Below are 24,688 nucleotides of genomic sequence, written 5' to 3' on the forward strand. Positions count from 1 at the left end.
GCTAAGACGTATCAATCATATGCCAGGCGGACAGATCCTGCCCGGCGCCAGTAGCGAGGCAGCAGTGGTTCGTATTCCTTTTCCCGCCACATGCCAGTAGCGAGGCAGCAGTGGTCCAAAATGGAAGCTCGTATTCCTTCTCCCGCCGCATGCGATATTCGGTCGGTGATAAAGTTCCTGAATGCACAAAGCATTGCGCCAATTGACATTCATCGTCAGCTCTGTGAGGTCTATGGACCGAACATTATGAGTAAGCAGATGGTGCGTCGCTGGTGTCGGCAGTTTTCGGAAGGTCGTCAAAGTGTCCATAATGAAGAGCGCAGTGGGCGTCCATCCCTTATCACTGATGGTCTGGTTGAGCTGGTGCGGCAGCGCATCGTAGAGAACCGTCGCTTCACGATTACGGAGTTGAGTAGCCTTTTTCCGCAGATATCGCGATCCGTGTTGCATAAGATTGTCACGCAGCGCCTGCTGTTCAAAAAATTGTGTGCCAGGTGGGTGCCGAAAAACCTGACACCCGAACACAAAATGAAACGTTCAGGAGCAGCACTGACATTCCTGCAACGGTACCATGATGACGGCGATGATTTCCTCGACAGGATCGTCACAGGCGATGAGACGTGGATTTCGCTCTTCACCCCGGAAACCAAGCAGCAGTCAATGCATTGGCGGCATAGTGAATCTCCGGTCAAGAAGAAATTCAAACAGACGCTGTCGGTACAGAAAGTGATGTGCACCGTGTTTTGGGACAGGAAGGGCATTTTGCTCATTGACTTCCTCCCCAGAGGTGAAACGGTGAACGCTGACCATTACTGTGAAACACTAAAGAAATTGCGACGTGCCATTCAAAACAAGAGGCGTGGCATGCTTACTGCAGGTGTTGTGCTCCTCCATGACAATGCTCGTCCACATACGGCTCGGCGCACAGCAGCTGTTTTGACGGAATTTGGCTGAGAGTTGTTTGATCATCCACCTTACAGTCCTGATCTGGCTCCCAGCGATTTTCACGTTTTCTTGCACCTCAAGAAATTCCTGCCCTCCGGTGAGCGTTTTGGCAACGACGAAGAGCTGAAGACGTCTGTCACACGCTGGTTCCATTCACAGGCGGCAGAGTTCTACGACAGTGGGATCCAAAAGTTGATACCACGATACGACAAGTGTCTCAATTCTGGTGGTTGCTATGTTGAAAAATAGCTGAACCTTTGGTGTACCTGTTGCCAATAAATGCTTTCCTGACTCTGTGTTGTTTTTTTTTAAAAAATAGGGAAACTTACTTTCTGGATGCGCCTCGTAAATTCAACATTATACACCCATACAGCCATTCCCATTCTCCCTTGCAAGGCAAGAAATAATATTTAGTCCTGTGTGACTTCATGAACTGAAAATATTGCACAAACATCATTCCTCATTGTCAATTTGGTCATATTAGGTGTGCAATTTCATGTTTGTTGACTTAATTTTTCTGAGATCTTAAATGCTGCTTTTTACCAGCATTAAAATTTTGAATTAATTTCCTTCCCAGCGCAATAATGGATGGGAAAGCACTAGGTAACCTATATACACTATTCCCACGAAAAAATAGAGGCGTTCGCACCTTTTTTTCTGGCAGTCTTTCAGTTGCTTACACGTCTCTGAGGTGACCGGTCCCTTTGATGGTACTCAGTACCGCGAGTGGTAATGTTCCCTACCTTAAATTATAGCATGCCAGCCATGAATTTGACAAAAATAAGAAGAATAAAACGACACTATGTTGTTCGGAATGGAAATTATTTGTATGCAGAAACCATTGCAGTACCCATAGAAAATGTCAGAGTTGCCAAAATAATGATATTGAAAAGTGACAACATTCGGTTCCTTTTATTTTTGTCAGTATGTCTTTATTTACGTATATCTCATAAATGTAGGAGAAACATTGAGATTTCAACATTTTAAAAATATTTTGTAACGTCCTTCGAGTTGTGTTTATGCATCTGATTGCTCTTTCTGCGAGTCAGTAAGACTTTGACTGAAAATTTTGGAACAAATAGTTCCTTCCATAAGCCCATGTAAGTTGTACGATTTTGAATCGTTTTGAAAACTATGATGAAAATTTTGAAAAATGCATTGAGAATTTTGTGAATGATGAGTTCATTTTCTAGTTCCTTCATTATATGGCAAAGTTTTAATTATTTTGGTGCATATGCTTCAAGAGTCTAAGCTTGTAATTCTATGAGATACTTTCTCTCATTTGTTTTAGTTTATTTCCTTTAATAGCTAATAAAAATGACAGCAATGGGCACGTTTGCATTCATATATATTTCGCCTGATTTCCAGTAAGTGCTAGCGTAATTCAACATCGACTTGCATCAATAATTCATGTAAATAATGTTGATTTTGATAGGGCAGCACTGAGTGCCGCATGCGGGACAATTGTGCTACCATGAGGATGTGGATGACAGAGTTAATATGCTTGTTAAATAAAATGGACTTTTAGCAATGAGATGTCAATACTTCAATTAATCCAGGATAATGAACACGTATGTACACTTGCATATTATCTAATATAATGTATTAAAGCTATTTAACAATACTAACAAGTTCTTGCATTTAAACTGAAAAGAAAATGTAAATGACATTGGGCACTATTGACCCTTATTGTGGAATTCAAAAGTTCTCTGAACAACAAGCTGAGAAACACATATTCAACCCAAGTTATTCAAAGATATCAACCATTTTTCATTTAACAAAGATTGCATGCATTTTTTAAAGAAATATTTTACATACAATTGAACCCTGATTTTATGAGGGCCTCTCCTATGGCATAGTGGTAATGGTGTAATCAAGGACTGCTGTGTTTGATACCCGGTGAAGGCACATAGACATGGACGTTGGAACTTATTTCAGAGTGGGGGGCAAGTTCTTAAATCCACCAGCCAATTTTTACAATCATTACAATTATATATTATATATATATATATATATATATATAGGTAAAGTGCTCCCCTGTGCTTTGCACAATGCCATGAAGGCGTATAGGGGGTGTGGGGGTAACGCCCCACACTTTCTTATATACAGACACACACATACATAGATAGCGATCGGAGGTGAACTCCCTACCAAGACTAAAACCCATAAATCTTTCTTAAGATCTCCAAATCTTTGCTAAAAGCTGAAGCTGTAAAAGGGGCACTCAGCACACAATGCGACCAGATGCCAGATTCTTGTGGATAAAGTAAGCTGTAATGTATCCTTCTTGTAGGGCGGTCAAATAACCTTGTTGAACTTCCCTTTGGGTACTCTACAGATATCACCTGGTCCCTGGTGAAAGAACTGCCCAGTGAGAAGTATTCTAATATTCCAATTTATATTGTAGCATTACTCCCAATTATCATATTAAAATAAAGAAAGAAATTTTAAGGGACATCTGGTACAAAGAAAAGTATTACGTAAAATACGTCTTGAATTTTATGCTGCTGAAGGATGATAATTATCACGAGATACCATTGTGAGGATGTTCTCAAGTTTTCGGAGCTGATGATAAGAATGGAGCTAACTCTCAAAAGCCTATTTATTTAACCAGGGAAAATTATCTTTTTATTAAATTTTTGTCGCATTTTTATATTTCTTGAGGTAAACGCAATATTGAGAATGAATAATCATTAGACTAAGTAAATAATGCTACAACAACAAAAACACACTAATGCGTTGCCCAGGATTTGAATCTAAAACCTCCTCTCACCGATTTCAAATGTCAGATGCAAGCGAAAGGGAAGTCAAATTCTTGCTTGCAGGCAATAAAAGCATGTTCCTTACAAGCAGTTTGCTATGCGTACAGGCATTTAAATGTTCAAATCATTTATAAAAAAGAATAAATTTTCAAAGCTCGAAAATCATGAGGGCTATACTGTTTGAACTTAAGGAACTTTGCTATCGACACCACTTAAAATCAAGAAATGTGAAGAACCAGCACAGGCCAGGAATTACTGTTATGTAATTTTTAGGAATCATAAATGCAAGAACTAAATTTAAAAAGAAAATGTTTGGTTTCAAATTTGCATTTATATTCTATGTACAAGAGCGGATAATGTAACTGAGCATTTCACCTTGCAGTTATGGTATATGCTTCCATGAGTAGAAGGTTGTAAGATTCCATATGGGTACAGCCATTCTAAATTGTTGCTGATGGCTTTGGGGTGGTTCAAGATGCCAGACTGTGTAAATGAACAAGGAAAAAATTATTCTACTGCTTACCTCAAAAAATACATCTTTTGTGCTGGTTCTTCCACGCTTCCCCTGCAAACACCTTTTCATAATCAAAATTTGACATATTAATAATGATACGTCGTGTGTCGATGGAGGCACTGTTTCGATGGACCGGGGCGATTCACGACAGATAACTGACCGTAACTGGCCAAACCAACACCAAATTTCAACTGAAAAGTTCAAGACAAAGCATGGTAAACGCACATCTGTTTTAATTTAACCGTTACATTCTCCCGATAAAGAGGTTGTGGGCATGAAGCATGCACAGAGAGGGAGGCCAGGAATTCGTCAAAGCACATTTGGTTCCTTCACGGCACCTGTTTTGCAGAAATGTGTCAGGTATTTTATCTATTTAGGAACTGCAGGCAGCTCTTACCTGAGTGCACCGACTTCTGCCCCCCTCCCGGAGTACTGTTACAAGCGAACGCACCTGTACAAAACCTGGTGGAACTCGCAACGAAAGTAGCAAATTCCTATGGGGAGGGAGAGGGGACAATTCACATTGCACTTGACTTGAAAAGACCAAACTGCCATTCCTAATCTGCCTAGTGATCTGCCAGTCACATAGTTTCTGTTCTTGCTGTTAGCGGAAACTTGATGCTAGGTTCATTTAACAAGTGCAAAAATATGTTCTCAAAAATTTATTTAGAACCAAAAATAAGTTTCAAAAAATATAACCTCATTTTTTAGGCTGGGACTGGGTGAGCCAAAAGACCATATTGCCCCCCCCTTGATGATGAGTGGGGGCAGTTGCCCCCCCCCCCCCCCCGGTTCCGACGTCCTGCACATAGCAGTTCTGATTCCACTTTAAACTGTAGGTCCAGTCCCGACTAGCCTATCTGTGCACAAAGTGGACTGAAAACAAAACTGAACAAAACCTGATTTTATGTTCCCATATTTCACATTTTCCACATTATACATTCAATCTTCATGGTCCCAATATAGCAATATGTTACATTTTTTCTTCCTGAATATTACATTTTCCCACGTTTTAAAAATTAAAATCGAGATTTCACTAAAGTAACTTCAATATGGGAATAATATTTTCCAATTATGGAAAAACGAATAAACATTATAGAAAAAAAAAGACTGTGACTTACATAGTTTATAAATGCTACTCTATCATCAGTTGTAAGCATAAAGCTTTCATTGTGATCTGGATTGAATACTACAGACTTCACAGGCTTCATGTTGTCTGGTAAAAGGCATGAGGCTGCAAAGAAAGAAAAGAACTGTTTCGAAAGAGCACATTTTAGGTTAACACATCTCATGCATAGATCTTTCCCTAACCACCCACCTTTCAAAATAAGCATTTACTGCCTCTGTCCTACTTCTCACCCATTTTAAAATGTCTTTCTTGAATGACTCTTATCTAGCTTCTTGAGAAAGCCACATGGCGTGATGAAAATGTGAGGTAAAGGAAATAGATGTAAGCCAAAATTTTATAAATAATATTAACTTGCATTTTTTATTAAGATGTTATCCTACGGAATTAGTCATGTTTAACAAAATGTAAATTGAGAAAATGTATAAATTAATATACACATTCAAGTAAATTAGCAAGTAATCTTGTGAGAATTTACTGGTGTCATGAGAAAAAAAAATGTAACATTTAATATTACTTGCTATTTCTTTTATGATAATCTATCAGCTAGCAAAGGCGCAACAACGAATTTTTGTCTGGGGTGGGGGGGGGGGCAAGTACCAGAATAAACATACCAATAATAATAATAATGTTATGACATTATTATTATTGATATTATTGATTTGCTCTATTTTACTTTGCTTCTTGTGCCACTTTTGGCTAATTTGCAAAAATGGTGATGAAGAAATTGATGAATGGACACTCACAAACATCCATGCCCAAGTCGAGATTCAAACCCGGAACCAACATTATTATTATTATTATTATTATTAGTAGTAGTAGTAGTAGTAGTAGTAGTAGTAGTAGTAGTAGTAGTAGTAGTAGTAGTAGTAGTGGTAGTATCAAAGATTTTATTACCCTTGTAAATTATGAAAAAAGGGGGTTGAAGTTGGTGCTTAAACATTTGTGTTCGAACAATAGATTTGAATTATTTTTTCAACACGTTCAATTTGACATTAATAATGGAAAACAAGCACACAAACTATTATTTGAAAGACAGAAAATGCTTGATAAATGTATTCTAAATATAATTCCTTTTTACATTAACGTACAACTTTCATGCACAATGTATGTTTAACATATATGCAACTTGGAGCTCATTCAAAATTTCTTTAATACATATTATATACAACATATGAGTCATTCCATGCGAAATCAACACAGCCTTTGACCTGACCATCTCCGATTTTCATGAAATTTGGGGAGTTGAAACTATGCATGGAACTTAGTAAGTATGAAAATTTTTAGTCTCGTGCGTCTTGTAATTGTTAAATTATACAAGGTCAAAGTTTGCAGAAATTGCCCTTTTTGAGCCCGCTTAGCTATACTAAATCTGCTGTAACTCCGCCCCTATTTTGCCTAGGAAGCTCAAATAAAGCTTATTGTACAGTGAATTGAACAAGCTTTCCAGTGATATATATCAAGCCTACCTTTGGATAAAAATATAATTTTGTCACGTGACCTTGACTTTTGACCTTGAATATCTCAAAACATGTCATCACCAAAAATCGTGAAAAAAATATATTTGGTCCCTCATACCATACTCTAAAACATACCAAAAAATCATTCTGGGACTGCAATGGGATCAGAAGATACAAAATAATATATGTAACTGTGTGACTGATAAAAGCCCCATTACATGAACTATGAAGAGTCAAATGTCCCTTAACACTCCCTACAAAATGTGAAGGAGTTATCCTGGGTATAATTGGTCATGAAAGAAATAGGTTAGGCACAGGGAGATCTCTAGCTGTGTGTGTCAAGCGCAGGTCCGGCATATTGTTGACCGCCATATTGAATTCAACGCAAAAACTTCAAAGGAAAGGGGGTGATGTGAAATATCAAATGAGGCTAGAATTTCACGAGAAATGAAGTGACGAAGGATTTTCCAACGTATCTTACGCCAGCAAAACGTTATACACATATCTTTCACTTACGATATATGCACATTATAATGTTGTCAATGTTCCAGTGAGCACACTCGTTGACGTCTCTCACACTCGCATAGAACATTTGGTAATGTAGCAGGTGCAACAACATCGCAAGCAGCAACTATGCCTTCTCTCAGATGGTCAATATCATGGACTTTTAGTGCATGCACCATTCTCTTCAAATGTTTCTGAAGGTAAAAGTCCTCCTAAGATGTTAGATCTGGGGAATGTGCAGGCCTTTTAATAGATCCCCGTGTGCCCATCAATCTACCTAGAAAATTACCATAAAGAAATTGCGAAAATGTCCACATAGTGCGGTCACACTCTGTCCTGTTTCAAAACTCTCGAAAAGTGCCATATCCCGTAAGCAAGGGTGAAAAAACCTGTTCACTTAACAAATCCAAGTAGCCCTCACCATTTAAGGTTCCGTTGTTGAATATGGACCAACCATTTCCGTTCGCCATACATTATACCACATAATTAGCTTACCAGCAACAACCATTCGACTGAGCAAATCACAGGTATTGCATATTATTTTTAATAACTTCACCGTGAACATAAAAATTTGCCTCGTCACTGAAGAATTTTTCATTCCGAAGGAAGTGTCACGTAATTGTTTGAGATACTTTTCCCAATATTCTTCACTGTTCAACTATTTGGTGAATGTAGCTGATTAAAATCATATGCAATGGTGCGTATACTTCTTTCTCTCCCAAGGTGTCAGCGTGATCTCGATGAGTTCCTAACACGTTAGGAGCATTCCAATGCTTTGTTTTTAACACCTCGAAAAGGAGAAAATGGTTACAAGCATGCAGTAATAAATTTTTGCTGGTTAAATATATGTTGGATAAACCTTCGTCACTTCATTTCTCGTGAAATTCTAGCCTCATTTGATATATCACATCACCCCCTTTCCTTTGAAATTTTTGCGTTGAATTCAATATGGCGGTCAACAATATGCCGGATCTGCGCTTGACACACACGGGTAGGGATCTCCCTGTGCCTAACCTATTTCTTTCATGACCAATTATACCCAGGATAACTCCTTCACATTTTGTAGGGGGTGTTAAGGGACATTTGACTCTTCATAGTTCACACAGTTACACATATTATTTTGTATCATCTGATCCCATTGCAGTCCCAGAATGATTTTTTGGTATGTTTTAGAGTATGGTATGAGGGACCAAATATATTTTTTTCACGATTTTTGGTGATGACATGTTTTGAGATATTCAAGGTCAAAAGTCAAGGTCACGTGACAAAATTATATTTTTATCCAAAGGTAGGCTTGATATATATCACTGGAAAGCTTGTTCAATTCACTGTACAATAAGCTTTATTTGAGCTTCCTAGGCAAAATAGGGGCGGAGTTACAGCAGATTTAGTATAGCTAAGCGGGCTCAAAAAGGGCAATTTCTGCAAACTTTGACCTTGTATAATTTAACAATTACAAGACGCACGAGACTAAAAATTTTCATAGTTACTAAGTTCTATGCATAGTTTCAACTCCCCAAATTTCATGAAAATCGAAGATGGTCAGGTTAAAAATTGCACATATCTGTGTTGATTTGGCATGGAATGACTCATATATTATTTAAATACATTACACAACCAATTCATTCATCTCCCAATAAACCAACAGCAAAAATGACATAAATAGTCTCTCAAATGTGCACACTTACTTTCCTCAAAACACTTGTTCATGCATTTAAAACAAAATCAATTAAGACAAGTTTTATTTCTCTGCCTGGTAATTTACAATGCATTAGAGAGAAGAATGACATATTGCGAGTCATGGCCCTTAGCTACGGTTCGTTCTGAACTAGATAAGCAGTGCGAGCGAAGCGGACAAGAAAATTTTACGAAAAGTAATTTTTATTTGCATAAAATTTGAAGTTGTGGGCGGTTATTGCCCCCTGCAAGTAGTACACTTGACCATCAATGTTTGCATCCCCTCTTGCCTCCCCTTGAACTAATTTCCATCCAAGGTTTGGAGGGGGGCAATGCCCCTACTGTGGTTGCGCCACTGTCAGCTAGACCAGTCTTTGAACTTCAGAAGCAAATTTTATGTATCAAAATGATAAGGGGCATTTTCTTTTAAGCGACAACTTACCATCTGGTTTATTTCTCCCATAAGTCCATTCCCAGAATGATACAATCTGATGAACCTCATTGCTAACAGTTACCAAGTACTTGGCATTAGGGCTCATGCCCACCACGCGAATTCCATGGTTTGGATAGGGATCAAATAAAGAGCAAATCGGAATACTGGAAGAAATAAAAGGCAAATACACAAAAAAAGGAGCCGTTACATAAAATACTGACCATAATATCACATTACTTTCTAAATTCTTGTTACAGAATTGTTCTCTCTATATCTGACCATTTTTGATGGGTACTCACCTTAAGAGATACCACGCCGCCACCACCGATCATGTTCTATTGGACCCCCAGCATTGTGGACTATCACCCGGCATCGCATTGCAGAAAGCTCCGGCGCAGGACAGAATTCTGTCCAACTCCTCCCTGCAAGCTTTCCATAGACCATCCAGGGTGCATGGGCGGCACACCATGAAGATTGAAGACGTCGTTTCAACAGTCCAAATGCGCAAAAATCCATTGGACTGACATCTGGGCATTTCACAGGAATGTCTTCAAATGGAATGACATGAATTCCTAATTCCTCTGCCATTTCCTGATAAAAAGGTAGTGATGTTCTGGTGAAATCTGTGGGCCATATCACGTTGAGTCGAGGGATTTTCTTAGCACGCCAATCGACGGATCCCCCTTAGCACTATGGGTGACACTTTGCTTGCTGCTTTCGTGGGTGAATATTTCGCAAGGAGGGCCTGTTGTATGTAACGGGCCTCAATAGCTTTCGCAGTAGTCACTCCGAGTGTTAACACACTCTACCGACACTGTTTCACAATGCGTACGTATGAAAACTTAGCATGGAAAAGGGCCATTACGTAACCCTCCCAATCCCGGTTGATTTTCGGCGCCATTTGATAACATTCACTACCAACACTCATGCACCTACAAGGTCAGACACAACACTGCTTCGGCCAGCAGACCCACAGTTCCAGCATGATATGCCAGGTGGCAGCAACGAATTGACAATGGTCGGATATAAAGTGAACAACCTCTGTATTTATGATGTAGGGGTTATTTTATCCCCCACGTAATTACCGTAAAACTAACAGTATTTACATAAGTACAGTGGAACTCTGATTTTATGTTCCTCAATTGTGCATTTTCCCACTATACATTCAATCTTGATGGTCCCGACATAGCAAAATTTATAACATTTTTCTCAATTTTACATTTTCCTGAATTTTAAGTTTTTTTTAACTTGGTCCCCTGAAAAACGTAAAACCAAAGTTCCACTGTATTAACAAAAAATTGTCATTCACCATGTTTATTCTCCATGTTTCACATAATGAGAGTTTTAGGAATTGAAACAATAGGCCAAACAAGCTGCTAACAAACTCTGTGTGAAAATGATGCATGTTGGAACATATGCATGAAGGATGAACCATGCTCAAGCATCAAAATTAGTGCATGCCTGATTTGTGTGTTTTACACAATGGTACAGTTATGTATATAATATAGTAAATTATTGATGACACTCACCACAATTCAACATCCCAAACAATTACAGCACTATCTGTACCAGCATCAGCTGTAACCACCCATTTTCCAGTATTGTCTGTACATATTGTTGAAATTGAGTTTTTCTGTAAATTAGAAAGAAAGAAATTTTATGAAAGGAATGAAATAAAAAATGCACGTGCGTGCGTTTTAATTCTACATTGTAAATAGAACATAACTGACACCGCAAGTAATGGTGACTTTTGGCCACCACATCATTAGCAGTTCGAAAAATTAATTTTAAACTGTATGTAAAGGTCATGAGGTCATAGGATGGAATCAGGGTAAGTTAAAAACACGAAACAGGTTGTCATCATAATTTCAGGAGAAGTACATACTCTCCCTCCATCAGCCATTTATCCGTATCAGTGTTACAGGTATAACAGGAGAAATTTAGCAAAAAAACAAAAACGAAACAGCTATACAATGAATGTAGTTGATAGCATTTTGATATATAAGCTTGCATTACATTGCTAGTCTAACAACAATAACAGTGAAATTAGGATTTTATTTTTTAATTTCTTACAAAAGTCCAGTTATCAACTGAAAAATATGTCAGACTTTAATTATGAACCGGAAATATCATAATCCAGTATCATGGATTTGGCTGCTGGGAGCCAGGTTTTGCAAGATGGCTACAAATGACAAAGGGGAAGTGTCTTCATTCTCCAATTTCATGAAAATCTGCCAGTTACCATTGTTCATTGTCCAAATGGGATCCACATACCTCAGAAACGTATAGAACACAACAAAACCAACAACTAGTTGTCACTGGTGAATAGTTGCAGCAAGCAAACATTCAAAACAGGCAATTTTGCTTCATGTATGCTTGCAATCAAACATAGAATTTAATCGCACCTGTGACATTGCTTCCTATCATGAAATTGCACTTGCCAGTGTTGCAAGGAACACATATTTAGTGAAAAATGAAATACTGCCAATACCAACTACATTATGTGTTGTAAAACGTGGCAAGGAACATGTCCAGTATCTCAACAGGATATAAACCAACAATACAGTGGGAAAACAAATAATAAAAAATGGTGGAATCCAAAAGTAAGTGGTGGAAACTGAAGCAGATGGGCAACAAATAAAATGTTGCCTCAAATGTGTCCAACAGCGTTGTTGTTGGGAGGGGAATAAACCTCTGAGGGATGAAAGCTTTTTGATTAGCATTGTCTCTTGTGCATCTAAAAACTGATTATTTCAGATTTCGTCCCTTATACTGCATTTCATTTATTTGAACATTAAAATTTTATATTCAGGTTTTTGCTTTTATACTTAAATACATATTTTTTTGGAGAAGGGACCACCCCCTCTATGCTTGAGTACATTGAAATACATATTTTTATTATATATAGTGTACATCTATCATTTTTGTTGTTCTGTTAAATATACTATTGCATTGACAATTCTCTGAATGCCACAACAATTGTATTAAATACAGACCTGGATTTTTCCCACCTGTTCAAGTGGCTCCGGCATCCACCAGTGCCGTACTAAGTGGCTACCTGGCAGAAACTCTGGGGGGTAAAGGCAGCCAGAGGTGTGGTACTGATCAGTTTAAGAAAGTGTGGGGCCCTAACTCCACACCCCTATATGTCTTCATGGTGTGCCGCACAGCACAGCAAATTTCTTTACTTTTTACCTATTACAGTAACATATTGCAAATTACCGCACAGAAGTAAAGATTAGTAAATATGCATTTCAAACTTTTTCTTACAAGACAACTTTCACTTAGAAAGTAAGTTTTGTTAGAATTAAATGATTTGGAACAGAAGAGGATGTGTACTTGAGCAAGATTAATGTAAATTTTGCTATGGATTCCCCCATGGGTGAGGGCTGGCCTTTGTGCATGAATATTAAACAGGAGCGTAAACTTGAATAAGGAAGGGAGAGAGGGGAGGCTGAATTTGTTGCCAGATCTCCAAATTATACTTTTACCCTGGTTGTTGAAATCTCTAGCTATGATTCTGGTTATTACCACTAGTTTCTATGACAATACAATTGTAGACATTTTCAATCATATAATACAACATTGCAAATATAAGAATTTGTGCTCACGTGTCCCTGAAGTAATTTCATTTCATGTAACTTGTAATTAAAAAGAATTGCAACATGAGAAGCTGCATAGAAGATCACAGGTCGATCTTTCTTTGTGATATTTATAACTGGAAGAGAAGAAGAACTACCATGTGCCCATGCCAGTTCCTAGAAGAAAGCCAAATAAATGTATTATATTAAGTTTAAAATTTTAAATTCATGTGAAAAAAAACACAGATTAAAATATTCTGAACACAATTCTAATATATATGAAAAATAAGGGGGAGAGTGAGAAAGATATTCCAATGCCATTAGAATGACAATTTTTTGGCACACATAAATGTTCAATCCTAAAAATTAATATGTAAAATATTAATGAACCACAACTCAAATACTTGTCAGTGGCACTTCCCAGGTGGCATAATGGGAATGTCATCATCTTTTCATGAAGGGGTCCTGCATTTTGATACCCAGTGGAGTCATATGGTGATTCAAATTTTACTTTGAGTTGTAGGTCTAATCCCAATTAGCCTATCTGTGCATAAAGTGAACTACCAAAAATATACACACAATTTCATACAAAAGTACAAAATGTGTCACAAAAACTTAGGCTGTCAACTTCACATATTGAGTTGTGTTCATGTTAGTCACACCCAAATACAGCACCAACACTGTGATTCAGCATGCTAGTAACATGAAAGGGCAAACTTTTTTCTTAACACAGTTCACAACCTCATAGCATAGGGAGGACATGTCCAACAATGTTCTAGAAATTAGATTATTTCTAATAATATGTTACAATGGGTCATAAGAATAAAACTGAATACCTACAAATTTATCAATTTTTTGGAGCATGTACTTGATTTCATATGAATAAAATGGTTGAGAACTTGCTCACACTCCCATGTGTTTAAAGAATTTGAGTGTTCTGAGTCAATGTTTATGTATACACATTCATGTAGGTGATCATGAGAGCATGTATGTATATCACTAGGTCATAAAAAAGTTGATGTATCTGTGAGAAATAATTAGTGTAGACACTATGTAAGGGAGGACATTATTCATATAAGAACCAAGTAAATGCTGACTCCTTGAGCACCTGCTGCTTTGATTTTTGTTATTTATCGTCGCATTTCTGCCACTTTTGGCTAATCACAATCATAAGGATGAGTGCTGATATGAAATTGGATGAAGGGACACTCACAAAGAATACCCATGGTATTCAAACATGGGACCTCTGGCATTGTAGTGTGCTAACCATTTCGCTATGGAGGTTGGTTGCTCTGCAGCTGTTTGAGCACATACTCATATGTATTAATATGAATCACTGCTTAACCCTTTGTTTACTCTTGAAAAATGACACATATATAGCTATGCGTAAAAAATGTGAAGTAAATAATCACACAAGAAAATTTGTAAATAATACAGGAAGGAGCATTGGTGTGGCCTTGAAGCACTCAAAAAGGACAGGTATCTTACCCACTGCCCATTGGCTTTCCACGGGATGATGCATGGTGACAGTGCATCAAGCCCCACAACTGCTATTGTCTAGTTCTATGGTTCACAGCCTAATACAATTTCTTTCGAATAACTTTTAATTTGTTGCCAAAATGATGGGTCAACATAAAAACTTATAGAGTCCTCACCAATGCTCAAACCTGGAAATGCTTGCACCAAAGGCAAGAATACTAGCCATTTGGCTTTGCAGGATTACATAAAAATAATATTCACAACAGAACCTCTGGAAGACAGTGACACAAAAATCATGAGCAAAAAAATGAAAACTTCTTAACATCATGCAAGATAATTAGTGCAATTAATAGTTCATTAGTAGTATCCTAAGCATTTGTTTGTCTGTACTATACAAGCCACATGTACTCAAGTATGTCAGAAGACTATAAATCTAATAGTTTTCTTGTATGTACGCATTGCTGGCATTGTAGAATTATTTTCCTGTAGTTTACGATTATTACAAATAAATGTCTGATGAAGAAAGTGCGTGTTCTCCTGAAACGTCACAACGAAAAACTGTTTTCTTATGCTTATAATAATCGTAAACTACAGGAAAATAATTCTATAAATTTACAATACAAAAATTAGATATACGTGGTAAACTTTGTACTTTTTTTCTGAAATCTACTAGCCTATATTGAGTTTTACTTACAAATGGAATCGACTTTGTGTTGCATTCCAAATTTGATGTTTCTAAGTGAGAAGTAAGAGATGATAAAGGTGGGGCTGGTGCATCATTGAGAGGTTGCAAAGGTGAGTCCTCATCAGATTTCCTTTCCTCTTCTTTATCTTCTGACATTGTTGCTTCCAATGACAACTAGAATGGAAAAAAATAAGCAATGTTAAAAGCAGGCAATAAGTGGAAAAATTATGAAGCTTTTATTTTTTTTCACTGTTTGTTTATAACTACATTGTTGTATAAATGGCCAAGTGATGAAACTTAAGATATTTTGCTCTTAATTTGTAAATAAATGTAACTAGAAAGGAGCATCAAAGTTGATGAGAAAGAGATAAGTCGATAGGGCCTCTGACTGCTACACACAAGACCCAGGTGTGATTCCAAGGTCTCATGTGGGATTTTTCTAACAATATCCCTCCATAAAGCAGCTCTAGCGCTCATCCAGTCTCTAAACAATAAGTAGAGGAAGGAGTGGTAAAGACAACCAGATCGTGGTAATGACCACATCACCTATAGTATGGGCAAGGTAGAGTGTGTGCAGGCCCAGATTTTCCAATAGGGCTCATAGGCCCGGGCCTAGAGCGGCACTTAGGAAGGGGCAATACGATTGTTGGTTTTAAATTTATAAGGAATACCTAATTCTCGGATTGCCTCTTTTTTTTCTCTGGACACATGGATGGAATGACTTAATGTAGTTGTATTGTAAATATAAATTAATGAAGAATATTTCTTAAGAGAGATAGACTAGCAGGGCTCTGAACTAGTTTACTAATTTGTTGTTTTAATTACCGACGTTGTTGTTTCGAATGTACAGTATTGTGCTAAGCCAGGTCGGCGATTGCGGCAACTACGTGGAGCCTGCCACTTGCTTTTGAAAGACAACATCGGCTTGGCTGCGTTCCAGGAACGACATTCCTTGTTACTGCCGGCATTGGCCGCATATCAAAAGCATGTGATTCGCGTTGAATTGTTGAGAATTAAACTGTCGGCACAAGCATTATTAAAGGGGTTTGGCATTGTACTTTTCTACTGTTAGTTTGCTCGAGAATATGATTCAAGAAGTAGGTGGTGTGTTGCATCTCGCATGTGTCAGTGTCCGACGTAAGTTTAAAATGTCATTACGCTCATTATGAGTGATCAAAGAGTAAGACTCTGTGGGTCACAATACAAAAAGAGAAAAGCGGAGAAAGATGAAAAGCAGGAAGCATTTCTGAAGAAGGTTCTTTTTTTATACAGAAATGTAATCAGGAAAAAAGTGAGGAAAGTGCCGTTGATGAGCCCAGTGTGTGTTCTGTCCTATCACTTAAATGAAGTAAAAATAAAAGTCTTCCCTGAAAAACAAGGTAAATGTTAAAATGTAATTTATATAATTTATGTCATATCGCTTTGTTACATTTTTTGTATGTAACTATCATTAATTAATACTACATGCCGTTAATATTAAAAGTAGTAATACAGAAAATAATGATTTTTTTTTTCATTTTTGATCAATGGTATGGGGGCGGCAGAGCTTGTTTGGCCTAGGGGCAACAAAGAGGTAAATCCTGTCCTGAGTGTGTGGCACTGTACCCCCAAAAACCACACATGCCTCCCCTGCATGGTGCATTTAAATTTCATCCAATTACTGAAGTTTTTGAACAAATGAACAAATATTAACTATTCATATTTATAGTTCCTACATATGTATACTTTTTACTCGTAAAAATGTGAAACAGTACTTACATAACACATATGTTTGCTTTTTTCCTACTATGGACATTTCAGGTCTATTGCATGAATCTTTTTCAGCATAACCCAGAAATTTTACAAATTGCTGTTCAGAAGGTTACATGACTACATATATATACGTATACGTATATCTACTAGAAAAAAAAAATTGCCACTTACTGATCACCAGCTGCAAGTTACCTCTTTCACTGGGTAAGATGCATAAAATGGAGAAGGGTGACCCTTTCCAAAGACACCCAAATGTCAACAACCTTGGTGAAAGTTTCAAAGAGTGCAAATTTATCGCAAAAAGGTAAAAGTACGTTATGCAAGCACCCGCTCTTCACATCGACAATGTATTTTTCATTCATAGAAGAAAAAAAGTATCACAAAATAGTAGAAATGATCATGAAAGTAATTTGCATTGTTTGCAGTTCCGAAAAGTCCTATTTATAGGTGAGAAGAAGCTGCAAAATATATCTTACGGAAATATCCCACTTCCCATGGAAAAGGCATTCGACAGACTACTGCTGACACGATGCTCGAAGGGGTGTTGTGTTTGATATCAGCACCAACATGATGAGGTGTTGAAAGCTTTTTTGTAATGCCCTAAACCTGGCCTGCCTAACCTAACCACAAAAGCATTTGGAGAAGTTATTTTAACACTAAGAACCCTAAACCTGACTCACCTAACCTAACTACAAAAACTCTTCACATGCACCACACATATGTGACCTAGTTGGCAGCAGGCCCATAGCTAGAACTGATCTCCAGGGGGGGGTTCACGGGTTTTCAGGGGGGCTTTGTAAACCAAGTACATTTTTCAAAAGTTTAACAGTGTTAAATGAAGGTAAATTATTTGTGTGTGTGTGGGGGGGGGGAGGGTCATTAAGTTTATATAAAATTTAGAAATATCACACAAATAGTACATTTTTATATAGCTATCTTCTAAAACATCTCTTGAAGTGTTAATTGCTATTGACATCATCCCTTATTACATACTATACACTACTTTTGATGATACAGATATTTATATCATACAAGAAAAATGCACAATATTCAATCATAGTGCCTACCCTACATTCCACCCCCAGGTGTAAGAATAAAATTTCCCTTCATTCCTAAAACTTAGGAACTGTTAACCTTTGATGCACATGTGAAAGGAATGTGGATGACGTCAAAGTCGCAGATTTCTTCTAAATACTTGCTGTTACTTCGACTTCAGCTCATAAACAATATGAAGTTTATGTTCTGTGAATATATCCTTCACCAAGTTGTGAGCAAAATGATATCTGCTGTCTAGATTTTCACTCTTCACTGCAGACAAATTATACAAAATAGTTTTACCTAATGTCAAGGTGGAGCTCAGCCTGGCTATGCAAGAACTTTCTAAACTCTATACAACCTACTAAATATAGGGTGTCTACAAATGACTGAAGCAGTTTCACGATGTTACTGTATGTGTATTATTGAACATATTGTGAAGTAACTTTACAGTTTTGTAGAGAAACTCAACAAGTTTTGTGACACATTACAAGTGTTCGATATGCCCCCTCTTCGTGATTCTACAGACATAAACTTTATAATCAAGTTCTTCCCAAATGCAATGCAGCATGTACCTATCAATTCGATCAAAAAAGCACTGATGATACGAACCCGCAGTTCTGCTAGATCACTCAATAATGGAGGCACAAACACTAGATCCTTCACATAACCCCACACACAAAAAAAAAGTCACCATGAGATAATGACAGCAGTTGTTGATCATAATTTACACAACGACCGACCCATCGGTTTGATACTCTGGTGGTTAAGATTTTGTGGACATCGTGATGGAACTGGGGCGGAGCACCATCCAACTGGTGGATAAAGTTCTCACTGTCTGTCTCCAACTGTGGCATGAGCCAATTTTCTAACATGTCAAGATACCCATATTCTGTAATGGTTGTTCGCTGAAGGAGAAGCAACCGTAAACTCTAAATTTTTAGATTGCACAAAAAGTACTGAATTCCAGAAAGTCACGAATGTGCTTAACGGCGCCACGGTGAACAGAAAAACTTCCATCACTTGTAATGTGTTACAAAACTTGTTGAGTTTCTCTACAAAACTGCAAAGTTACTTAGTGATACATTCAATAATACATGTACAGTAACATCATGAAACTGCTATCAATCATTTGTAGACACCCTATACTTTCCGCTACTTGAACTTCAGTTCATAAACAAGATGAGGGAATGTGATAGCTGATCTTCGTTCTGTGAATTTGTCCTTTCATCAAGTTATGACCACATAGTATCAGCTGTCTACATTTTCACTTGTCACTATAGACAAACCACAAGCAAAAAAGCCTGTGCAGACCCGCGACTGTGCACCGTACTCTCGCGAGGAGGGGAGGGGGAGAGTTGACCATGCTTCCTTATGGCCCGCACTGAATGGAAGAAGGGAAAGCTGCGCGGGGACTTTTGGTCCAAGGTTTTTTTCTTTGTGGTGGCTCTATACAAACAAATTATAGGTACAATAGTTTTACCTAATGACCGGGTGCTAACGACAATGCCAGGGGGCTCAGCCCCCTGGCCCCTGCCTGGCTACGGGTCTGGTTGGCAGCAGCAGTCCGTAACCAAGATGACAGTAAACGAATGGCTGGTTGCAAGAGAAGAATCACATAGGACCTATCGGAAGTGAAAAACCATTCTCAAACAAACATGCAATAACTAATCGCTGAAACTCCGAACTATGTGTTAACTGACATAAATAGAAATCGAGCCATGAAAAACTAGCGTGTGTACCATGATGAAATCTGAATTAAACAATTGGAACTTGGGCCCACCCTGTTACCGAATTAAACAATGGGAACTTCGGCCCACCCTGGACTGCATTTTTACAGACTAGCGAGGCTGGCGTCTAAACTTGCTTAAAAGTTCAGTGAAGTTAGCATTGGGAACTTTACAGTAAATTATTAAAATGTAAAACATGTCAACAATAATGAATATTATGCGAATAATTATAAAAAATAAATATACTGTATGTACAACGGGAACAAATACGGACTAGAAAATTATCACTTACAGAAGAATAACACAGATCTTACAAACAATTAATTCTTGAAGAGCAGAAACCAAACATTCACGTACTTCCCATGCAACATAAAAGTCAGCACTTCCTATGCTTTCATGAGGTGAACATACTTCCCCCAAAATTCAAAAAACAACAACTTGTGAACAATGCGCTATCTAGTGGAATCAGAAGCAAGTTTTGGAATACAATCAGACACTGGCAAAATCAAACACGGAAAAGCGTCCTGTTGCTATAGGAACTGACGAGGGTAGAAGGAGTAGAGTCTGGTAGAGTTGAGGAAACAAAGTCGATGACGTTCATGTGGAACTTGCGACTGTGGTGAGGCAGGGAACGAATCACGCGATCTTTTGCCTGACTATATAGCGCGGATCCACGAGGAGGGGCGATCACAAGTGACGGCGCCAGCCTGGAATAAGTTTTGGGGGCTAAAGATATTGACTTAATACTTTTCTGCGGTATAATTTTACCAGTGAAATATTTTATAATCACTGCATTTTATTCCATCATACACAAAAGTACTTTTAGGAACGAATCTTCCATGTCAAGTAAAATGCAATAATTATATTGTTTTCTCTTCCAAAGCCATTTTTGACTGGAATGATATCTAGCCTTACTAATTATTATTCATATGAACAGTACAAAATACGCCATAAAAGCTACGGATGAACGTAGCACTATTTCTATGTAAAGAGCTTGAGTACTTTTTTTTTTTTTTTGCTAAAGTGAGAAAATAAACCACATCAAGAAACTACGATATGATATATATGTTTTCATGAGCAGGCACAACCTTGTTTAAATCCAAAGATTTTTCAAGCTCTTTGTCAGAGCGAATAGATAGAGCATTCAACCTCTCATTACCAATTCGATTACGAAGATAACACTTGATTTGCCGCAAACAGCCGTTGATAGGGGTATGGACATTTCAATAACAAAAACCTTGTAAAGTTCATAAAAAGCAGTTTTTAATGTTTCAATCATTCCAAGGAGGTGCTAAAGGGTCTTTATTTTTGGTTCCTTTCTACCTCATGGTGTGCCATAACTCTAAATTGTCCAAATGACAACAACAGGGAGCAGGCCGGTAGCCAGGAATTCTTTGTAGGGGGGCGAAGTATTTCCTAGAGGGGGCAAATTTTTAATATATTGTGTTGCATTGGCAAATATAGCAGGGTACACAGAAGCACTTACCTCCCTCCCCCAAAATAGATAAGTAACAGAAAATGGATGATAGCTATCTTGAAACTCCAACGAACAAAAAAAGAAGTCAACATCAAATAGCAATATTTCGATAATGACCTTTCCAGATTGGCAAAGAATATAAAGTTTAACATAAATAGGATAATAAGGACAGTATCTACTTGTTATTTACAGGTCGATAATGTTAATAGACGATTAATATGTACCAACAGCTTTGGGCCTCTCTGCAGAACTGATTAAGGGAGCCCTTTATAAATCATGCTTCATAATGATTCCCTTCTAGTTTCCAGTTACGCTCAAAGGAATCTAACGAGAATCCAAAAACACCATTGTATTGTGTTATGCAAGAAAAATCGAATTAATTAAATAATAAAATGGTTATCTACACTTTGATGAATTGTGTAAAAAGTTGTAATACATTTTTTCTTGTACTTGCTAAAACATGGGTCCCTATTTCCTTCAAAGGGGAGACTCTTGCATCGCTACAGACAATGTTTGCCTTCTGGTTACGTTAACGATTTTGCAAAATATTGTGTGAATTATATGTGAAATAGCCTACATGTGTTTGACACCTGACAAACTTCCTGGATTACAGTGTCATCATTAATATTTTATATTAAGTTTCATAGAAAAATTGTTTAATAGGGTGCAAATAATTTTACGAGGCGCCATGGCATTCTCTTCAACATTTTTGTTTCATATGGATTGTTTGGCTCCCAGGGCCGACTCCCGCCGCCCCTGTGACTTTAACTACAAGAATAACAGACATTGCGAGCGGAGCGAGAAAGAATATTTTACGAAATGTATTTTTATCTGTATAAAGTTTGAAAGCGGAAGTGGGGGGGGCAATTGCCCATCTGCGCCCCTGAAAGTGCCCTTGGCCGTCTGGAAGAAAAATGCAAGGAACACGTAAAATCTAATTCCATCATGAGTATCCAATTGTCCTGCTATTCTTAGATTCTCCTAGTCTTGTTTTTTTTACTTCAATGTTTGCTTCCCCCAGAATGGACTTCTGTCCAAGGTCGGGGTGATACAATGCCCCCTGACCCTCTGTGGTTTCGGCACTGAAGTGTGTCTTCATCAATTTCACGTCATCACTCATTGTTGCGATTAGCTAGCTAGAAGTGGCAGAAATGCAAAGCTAAGTAACAAAAATTAAATATCCACATCTCTACCACATGAATCACTATTGCCAAAAGGTAGACTTGGGTATCAAACATTTAAGCAGTTCCAAGTTCATAGCAACACATCTAAGAAAAACACCCGAACACATTAGTCACCTTTAATACAAGACTACTCAAAATCTCACAACTGTTCTAGATACCGAAAATTACGAAATCATTCCCCGAAGTCTGAATTCCCGCCCCCCTTAATCCTGATACGACATTATTCAGAATCCCATACATCCTAACAAATCACAAAATCAATAAGTGTCTTTGTTATGTTGCTAGAGTAGCACATGCTATAATTGCAAAGATTAGTGAGAATTTCAGGAAGGAATGTGTTCTGAAATTTTCACAGTGTGGGTGGGGGAGCAAAGCAGGCTCTCCAGGGGGCAGTTGCCCCAATCTAGCTACGGGCCTGACAGGAAGCGGCAAAAGATTGTAGCTTTTCGTGCTTCAGAAAAGCGACACTAACTTAATATCAAATAAACAATACCAACCTTGAATAGAAAATGTGTTAATGATAGCCTACTATTTTCTCTGCTGCCATGCCTCCCTGATGGCGCAGCGGTAGCGTCGTCGCCTTGTAATTAAGGGGTCCCGGGTTCGATACTCAGTGGAGGCACGTGGTGGTTCGGATAACACTTTAAACTGTACGTCCAGTCCCGATTAGCCTTACTGTGCATAAAGTGGACTTAAAACACCAACTCAATCAATCTCTGCTGCCATGATGAAATAACTTAGGTTTTCTTGTTCAACGACAGGAAGTTACAACTTAGGGCTAAAATATTGAGGATACGGCCACTTGGGAGGTGCCACTCTCAAGAAACAAACATATTTTCACTACAAATTCACCTCCATTAGGAGACAAATATATTGCCATAAAAGCAATTAATAGAGTTACAACCCTTGCACTGAGCATTTTGATTAGTTAAAATAACTGCTATTTGGAACGGCCGTGCGTGGAAAAGAGGCGCATTGAACGGTCGTTGCTCTGGCTGACTCGACTGGACGGGCAGCTGTTTCCACCGTGGGAGCTGCTGCCCTCGCAACTTCGTGCTTGTGAACGAACGTGTCTCCTTCCTGTCGGATTCGCAAGGATTTTCTCCTCGTCAGACGAGAAGGAATCGGAAGACGACGTGTAGGAATCAGAACCAAAAATTGTATTAAATTTTTCTTGCCGATTGCGTTCTTTAGCGATGACTCGACGCTTCTCCACGCGTCTGAGCCAGCTAATAAGGTCTTCCAAATGTGCGAATTCCTTTTCGACGGCTTCCAGGTATTTATCCTGGAGGCCACTTATGATGGAATACATGAGATTATCCTCTCGAATGCCAGGAACAAGTTTCCTGACCAGAGCGGATTTGCTCGTTGCGTAATTCATCACCGTTTCATCCTTCCTTTGGGTCCTAGCACGGATCCTGTCCTCGGCAAACCTGAGGTCACCTTTCTCCGGGAATGTGTCTTTTAATTTGTCCTTGAGATCGTTGTAGGACAACGTAGCAAAGTTCGGGGAAGGCTTTATGCCAGAAAACCATTCCAGGGCGATTCCCTTCAACGCTAACGCCAGAGCCGATTTCTTTCGCTCTTCGTTCCACCCGTGAAATTCCGCCAGGTTGTCGAACTTCAACAAGAACTGATGGACACTGTCTCGTTTTCCTCCCGAAAAATGCGGGCGTTTTAAAGGATGCGGTATTCGACATGTTTACCTCAAGGTCGCAAGAGTTTTCTTGATGCCCTAAGGACTCTTCGGGGTTGTTTCGAGAGTGCGGATCAGCTATTGCCTGTATTTGCCTACTTAAAGATCTGGTAATTACTCGCCGATTGGTGTGGGGGATGGGGGTAGACGAAACAGCTAATGACTGAATGAAGTTCATCGAGGGTGCGATCAAGTTCATCTTCGAGTTCATTGAGCCTATCCATTGAACACTCACTCATTGCTTGGTAAAAAAAGGTAAAGTGTTCCCCTGTGCATAGCACCACGCCATGAAGGCGTATAGGGGGTGGGGGGGTAACGCCCCACACTTTCTTGATCCGGTCGTGAGTGGGGGTGATGTGATCAGCATCACGCCCCTGACCGCCTTTACCCCCCACGGTTTCCCCCAGGTACCCATGTTATTCGACGCTGGGTGGGCGCCGGGGCCGCTTCCACCGTTAGAAAAGTTCCCGGATTTGAACCGGCCGGGGATCGAACCCGGGACCTTTAGCATGGTAGTCAGACGCGTTACCGACTGAGCCACCGCGGCCACCTCATTGCTTGGCAAATGGAAATAGACATGTCAATTGGGGAGGGGGAGGGGGGTTGATGCCATATTGATAGAGCACTTATTTCGGGAGACATGAGATA

General features: G+C 38.6%; 1 protein-coding gene across 1 annotated transcript in view; it reads right to left on the minus strand.

The window, feature by feature from the left end:
• LOC145985927 (cilia- and flagella-associated protein 251-like) overlaps positions 1–24,688 on the minus strand; it is a 457,476-nt gene that overhangs the window by 38,592 nt on the left and 394,196 nt on the right. The window contains exons 2-6 of the mRNA XM_083120068.1: positions 15,176–15,340; positions 13,033–13,179; positions 10,951–11,054; positions 9,431–9,585; positions 5,343–5,455 (exon numbers count right to left, since the gene is read on the minus strand). Coding sequence (XP_082976194.1) covers positions 5,343–5,455; positions 9,431–9,585; positions 10,951–11,054; positions 13,033–13,179; positions 15,176–15,322 — 666 coding nt within the window. The 5' untranslated portion in view covers positions 15,323–15,340. The remainder of the gene's footprint in view (positions 1–5,342; positions 5,456–9,430; positions 9,586–10,950; positions 11,055–13,032; positions 13,180–15,175; positions 15,341–24,688) is intronic.

This window comes from Lepisma saccharinum, chromosome 3, assembly GCF_977018435.1.
Source record: "Lepisma saccharinum chromosome 3, izLepSacc3.1, whole genome shotgun sequence".
Lineage (NCBI taxonomy): Eukaryota > Metazoa > Arthropoda > Insecta > Zygentoma > Lepismatidae > Lepisma > Lepisma saccharinum.